The sequence below is a fragment of the Mandrillus leucophaeus genome, unplaced genomic scaffold (assembly GCF_000951045.1).
Source record: "Mandrillus leucophaeus isolate KB7577 unplaced genomic scaffold, Mleu.le_1.0 Scaffold300, whole genome shotgun sequence".
NCBI classification, from domain to species: Eukaryota; Metazoa; Chordata; class Mammalia; order Primates; family Cercopithecidae; genus Mandrillus; species Mandrillus leucophaeus.
The window spans coordinates 2,920,579-2,927,227 of NW_012103144.1; the positions used below are offsets into that span (position 1 = coordinate 2,920,579).

At 37.5% G+C, this 6,649-nt stretch overlaps 1 protein-coding gene across 1 annotated transcript in view; it reads left to right on the top strand.

The window, feature by feature from the left end:
• Positions 1 to 6,649, top strand: part of CD109 (CD109 molecule) — a 149,351-nt gene that overhangs the window by 127,959 nt on the left and 14,743 nt on the right. Inside the window, exons 22-24 of the mRNA XM_011987122.1 lie at positions 2,184 to 2,307; positions 4,126 to 4,354; positions 5,363 to 5,528. Of these exons, the coding sequence (XP_011842512.1) occupies positions 2,184 to 2,307; positions 4,126 to 4,354; positions 5,363 to 5,528 (519 nt within the window). The remainder of the gene's footprint in view (positions 1 to 2,183; positions 2,308 to 4,125; positions 4,355 to 5,362; positions 5,529 to 6,649) is intronic.

Sequence of the window (6,649 nt, forward strand, 5' to 3'; positions counted from 1 at the left end):
TATGTTGCAAATATGGTCTTTTAATTTATTTGTTAAGCCTTGCTTATAGTCTTTTTTGCCTTGGAATAGTTTAAAAACTTAAAAAAAAATCAAATGCATTAATGTTTTTATTTTATTGCATCTGGTGCTTAGAGAGCCTTCCTCTACACCTATTAGAGAGTAATGCCTATTGTTTGTTGAGAGCTTTCCATGTAAACGGTGCTATACTGAGGACTTTTCTTCTTTTATCATGTTTAATAATTGGAAGAGCTCTGTGATTTACTAGGAGCCAGTGGCCTTGGAGCCAGTGAGACCTTGGCTGCTCAACTTCACTCCGTCAGTGGTGTGATCTTGCACATGGTGTCTGTATCCGCTGAGTTTCAGTCTCATTATCCGCAAAAAAGGGAATAATAATAGCGTCTAGGTCAGAGAGTTCTTGTGAGAATTACAAGAACTTTGAACAATTCCTGACATCTAATGAGTGCTGAATGAAAGTTGGCTAATTACTGTACCATAATAATTAAATTAGAAACATAAAGGGTATAATCTAATGCTCCCTTCTTCAAATTGAGCAAAGTTCTGTCATCACTTTAAATGTTTATATTTCTTTTACCATAAGTTTTAAATATCACCGTGAAACAGAGTATCTTGTTTTCTTTTTTTCTTTATGCATTTTGTTTTATTGTAACTTAAATCAGATACTTAAATCTAGGGTTTCTTTTGGAAAGACTCAGGGAGAAATTTGGGACCTGAAGGTGAGAGCACATTAACTGTAATTTCAAACCATTAATGCTTATGTTTCGTTAGTCAAATAAGAATTGTGTTATAGTTCTGGATGCTTCTAAAATATGATGTTCATAAAGTCAAACTTGTTTATTACTGCAGTTCATTGGGGAATGATTTCAACATTTTACAAATGAGTATGGTTGCCTGGCTTTGCCATGGCTGTGCTGCAAAGCTCAGGCTGTGTGCCCTTCTCTGCTAATAGTGGAATCCTGTAATTCTTAGAAGGATTTTTGGCTATTAGAGAGTCGTTGATAATTCCTTGAGCTGGAAATGTTCCTGCTAATGCTTGCTTTTTTAGTGATAAGTTATTGCTGTCTTAACTTTATTTTTAGCAAGTTAGTTTATTGCGGGTTGTTTGGTGAATCCTTTAGTGTTTGGCCTATGTTTTCTCACACTGGGCTTTGAGATCTGTGTGCATTGCTTTGCAAATGTGAAACATCTGCTTTTTATTTGCAATCATTTATTTGTAACTATTTGCAAATATGACACATCTGCTTTTATTAATGCAGATATATAAGCCTTAACCCCCTCCCTAATTTACTTCTGTAATGATGCTTCATTGCCACCACTGAATGTATATATATGGAAACATGGAATTGCTGGGTAGGCAAGTTGGTTTTTTGGTTTACCTCAGTTGGCGATGGCCCCAAAATTTAAGAGCCACTGTCTTAGATTATTTAGCATTTCCTCCTCTGTATTGCTGGTCTAAGAATAGAAAATGTTTTTATTTTCTACTTTGGCCTTAAACTTTAATTAATGATATCCTACATAGTATTTTTCTTGTGTAGCAAACAATTCTAGATTACTAAGCATTGAAACAATTATGGTGAACACTAGAGAGTTAAATAAAAGTCTGCCTTTAATTTGCTTGCTTTTGAATGGCTAGAAGTATCATCTATGCCATGGTGATCTTTAAATTTACTTTAATTTGGGATACCACAGGTTTTTTTTTTTTTTTTGAGATAGAGTTTTGCTCGTTGCCTAGGCTGGAGTGCAACGATGCGATCTGGGCTCACTGCAACCTCTGCCTCCTGGGTTCAAGCGATTCTCCTGCCTCAGCCTCCCGAGTAGCTGGGATTACAGGCATGTGCCACCATGCCCAGCTACTTTTTGTATTTTTAGTAGAGATGGGGTTTCACCATGTTGGTCAGGCTGGTCTCAAACTCCTGACTTCAGGTAATCCACCTGCCTCGGCCTCCCAAAGTGCTGGGATTATAGGCGTGAGCCACTATACCCGGTCAGGATATCACAGTTTTTATTTTATGCATTTTGCTTGAAAAGTCCTGGATTTTAAATTTCCAACAGCACTTAAAATAGAAGCTACTCAATATTAGTTCTTGGTTTGATTTCTTCTTTCCCCTCTCTGCCCATATTTCCTCAATATGAAGTCATAATTAGAAACTTTCATCCATTACAAGTTAATGATTACTTTGAAGATCTGTCCATTTTTATGTCTTTAGGTTACCAGAGGGAACTTCTCTATCAGAGGGAAGACGGCTCTTTCAGTGCTTTTGGGAATTATGACGCTTCTGGGAGCACTTGGTAAGTGTTTTTGCCAACTGAACAAATCTGTGTCATGGAATGAAATTGACAGATATATCTCTATATATTGTAGACTGGGAGGTTACTTTTTCCTTAGTCTGACTTTAAAAAGAAATTTTCTTTTTAAAGTATTATTTTCAAACATTAACAAATCAAATGTTTTTATTTAGAAAAGATAAGTTATAAATCTTTTTGTGTGTGTGTGTAAGAAACAGAAATAAAAATACTTTATGATGATGGTGCAGCTGATAAAATCAGTTAGAAATGCCGGGTGATTGTGGCACAGCTTTTTTCTTAATCTTCCATGACTAATGCAAGTGTTGTGTTAATGGAGTCAAGGTAGTTTCTTTAAGATTTTTTTTTTGTGTGTGTGTGTGTGTGTGTGTGTGAAAAACAAACACTGATGGAATTAAGTATGAACAGCCAGTTTCCTCCAGACTGGAATCTCTATGTGGCTGATTTTGGATGATTAATCTCTCTTCTTGTACTTATCTTCAATTTCCTATTGTACTCAGAAAAATATTAACTCACTGTATCAATCAGGATGGACTAGGAGTGCTGTAGTAACAACCAACCTACTCAATCTAAGCAATTAACAGTGAAGGGATTTCTTGTTCTTGCTGCCTTTCCATTGTGGTCAGCAGGGGGCTCTGCAGCTGCCAACGTGTCCACGTCTCCAGTAGGAGGCTCCAGGTTTGCCACAGCCCGGAAAGAGGAGGCTGGAATCTATAGCACTGGCAATTAGAGACTTCACCCTGAATGTATCATTTCTACTCATTTTATCCTTCTCAGAGCTGGTCACGTGGCTATGCCTAACCCCACTGGGGCAGGAAAGTGAATTCCTCTGTGTAACCAAAGTAAAAGAGAACTGGATATTATTGAATATTAGTAATGTTTACCACACGAAACTTTATATAACATGAAACGGATCTGCTTCACATTTTCTCTTGGCCTTGGCCTGAGTCAGGATATAGAACCATAAACAGAAACCTTTTAGTGTTTTAGTGCTTGATGTTCTTTTTACCTCAGTATAGTGTTTTGTAGCAGGGACTGGCCAACTGTTCTGTAAAGGGTCAGATTTTAAGTATTTCAGGCATTTCGGGCCACGTAGGGTCTCTGTTGCATGCTCTTCCCTCTTCCTCCCTCTCCTCCCTCTTTCTTTCCTGTCTTTGTTTTTTTCTTTTCCTTCTCCTTTTAATTTGGCAGGTGGGGGCTGGGGTGGTACACACATAAACAGGCCCTGAGCTGTATTCCGCTTGAGGGCCAGATTTGGGCCAGGCAGATTTGGCTCACAGGCTGCCGTTGGCTAACTCCCATTCTATAGGAGAGAAAAATGTTTCCCCCACTTGAAGTACTACAGTTTGCTTGTGAACTATGTGTACATTCTTCATCCACAGCTTTGGGGTTGAGTGAAGTGTGTTGGAGCTCTTCTTTGGTAAATATCTAGAACAGTCCAAAGATGAATAACCTTGGACAATTTATTTAACTCTGTTGGACTGTCAGATTCTCAGTCTACAAAATAATGGAGCTGGATTACATAATTTCTAAATTCCTTTTCAAATCTGAAATTTTTGAGTCAACATGGAATTTCTTGGCCAAGCTCAAGTGGAAACCAGGTCTGCCTGCTAGAGAGAGTTGCTTACCTTGTCCCTTTGCTCTTTCTTTTTTGCTTTTTTTCTTTCCTTTGTTCTATCTTCAGTGATTCCCCCTTCGGTGAATCTTCTGACGGGGAGAAAGTGTTGTTGTTTTGCTTGCTCAGTGTTATTTGATGGACCTTATAAAGTGCATTTTATGTAATTTTTTTCCCTTTTCATAAAGGTTGTCAGCTTTTGTTTTAAGATGTTTCCTTGAAGCCGATCCTTACATAGATATTGATCAGAATGTGTTACACAGAACATACACTTGGCTTAAAGAACGTCAGAAATCCAACGGTGAATTTTGGGAGCCAGGAAGAGTGATTCATAGTGAACTTCAAGGTGGCAATAAAAGTCCAGTAACACTTACAGCCTATATTGTAACTTCTCTCCTGGGATATAGAAAGTATCAGGTATTTCATCTTTAATTTAATATATGATAGATGGGAAACACAAGGAAGGTAGGTCTTAATGGGTCAAATATGTGTGTGGAAACTTAACAAGTTGCAATTTTACAGCACATGTGAAATCTGAATTTGAGTACTCTTTTGCTTTGCATTTTGTGGCCATGTTCCAAAATCTGAGAATAAAAACATTAACCCACTCTTTCAGAATGACTAAGAGAATTCTAAAAATGCTTTTTAATATATGTATTGTACTTGCTATTGGTAAGATAAGTCAATACATGTTTTATCATTGAAAAAGTTAATTTCTGAGGGGAAAGAAAATTATTTAAAATTTGATAATGTGTTCTAGCAAGTTTAGATTGTGAAGGATTTTTTTATTTCTAAAACATCATGGAACAGTTACAATATCTGTTAATTTAGTGCTGAGAACACTCATACCCTGAAAAGTGTGTTGAATGGGCATGGATGCCTGGATGAGAATGAGTGTGCATGGAAAGGTATGCTGACGAGCTTAAGTTTGCTCCAGAGCTGTCCTGGTGATTGATACTGTTACTGCTTACTGCCTACTGCATTTTATGAGATCACCAAAGCCATTCTCTTTATTAGGCCCCCCACTATTTTCCTATTCTACTACTAGGCATGTAGAAGCTAAACTTTTCCTGAACTTAGAGCCACAATAACAGAGATCAAATATAAGAAATATATTTCTCAAGCAGTTTGCTGTTCTTGTGTGAGTTTATGATACTGAGTGGGAGAAATACTAGCAAAAGCTCTACTTTTTTCTTCCAGGTAATGATGCCTGTTATAAAAACTGAAAAAAAGTATTATTTTCAAAATGCATGGCAAATCTTTAAATGTCAGTGATCATGGTTGATTTTCATTGCCTAGGACAAGGTCAGGTGCTTCATAGACACGGAACTTATTTTTTAAATGCATGTTTCAGAGTACTTTTTGTTTCAATATGTGGTAATGGGTTACTTTGGATAGTAAAAAATATACTTTTTTTCTTCCAAGCCTAACATTGATGTGCAAGAGTCTATCCATTTTTTGGAGTCTGAATTCAGCAGAGGAATTTCAGACAATTATACTCTAGCTCTTATAGCTTATGCATTGTCATCAGTGGGGAGTCCGAAAGCGAAGGAAGCTTTGAATATGCTGACTTCGAGAGCAGAACAAGAAGGTAATGTGCCGGGCCCACTTGAGGTTGTTATGCATTATGAAATATATAACTTACGTGAGAAAAATTTTTAGCCAGGTTTGAAATTGATTACATCTGCATCTTTTGGTGAAAAGTAAAACACACAATGAGATCAGGATGGGCCTGACATGGCCACAATACTTCTGGTCTCCCCAGGGTTTTTTTCTACAGAATTTCAGGGCTCAGATGTCTCTTTATTCTAGATATGTCATGCCCTATGTCACTTACCCTTTGAGTGTCTGATACCATTTCAGGTTTGGCAGCCTTGTAGTTTTCCAAGATCTTGGGTTCTGGAGAGACTTAGGTTCAAATTCTGGTTCTGCAACTTACCTTTATGAGGTTCGGTTTTATCAATGGTGAAGTGGGAATAACACCTATTTTAGAGTGGCTGTGAGGATTAATGTGCAATGCTGCTGCATAGCAAATGCTCAAAAATAGGAACGAAAATGCTAATTAAAAGAAATGTGAATACCAAAAAACGCTGCTAGTAAGTGGATTATGTGTATTTTATATATGAAGTAGACAGGGATCCAGGTGTGTGTGTGTGTGTGTGCGTGTGTAAGAAACAGAGAGAGATGGGAGTGGGTTGGCAGAAATAAGATAATGTCCAGTGATTCAAATTTCTGTTAATTCAAGAAGGGATAATTGTGGAAAGTGTTTAGAGGCTTCTTCTGAGACTATAAAAAATATTGTATTAACAGTAACTTAGATTGAATCCTTGTTACCTATTCCAAAGCTGGGGACTAGAAGATTATCGCGTAGAGGCTAAAGCAGTCTGACATTTTTTCTTCTTGTCTGCTTGGCTAAGTGGTAGTTATGTAGTATTCCACCTAAGTGTAGTCATCATCTAAATAGTAATATTTGAGAGAGGGCACCAAGTGGGATAGTCCTCTGGGGGCTAGAGCAGAATTATCTCTAGGAAGGTTGTTGAGTTAGCTGGGGTTCCTAATTTTTTTCTTGGGGGCTTGAACCTCAAACTCATAACACCAACCTTCAGATAATGAAAATAGGAGAGTCTTCCCAGAATAGTAGAGCTAGTTAATGGCAGATTCCCAGAATAGGATTCTTTTCAATGTGTCCTAAAATGTTTTGGGGATGGCCTG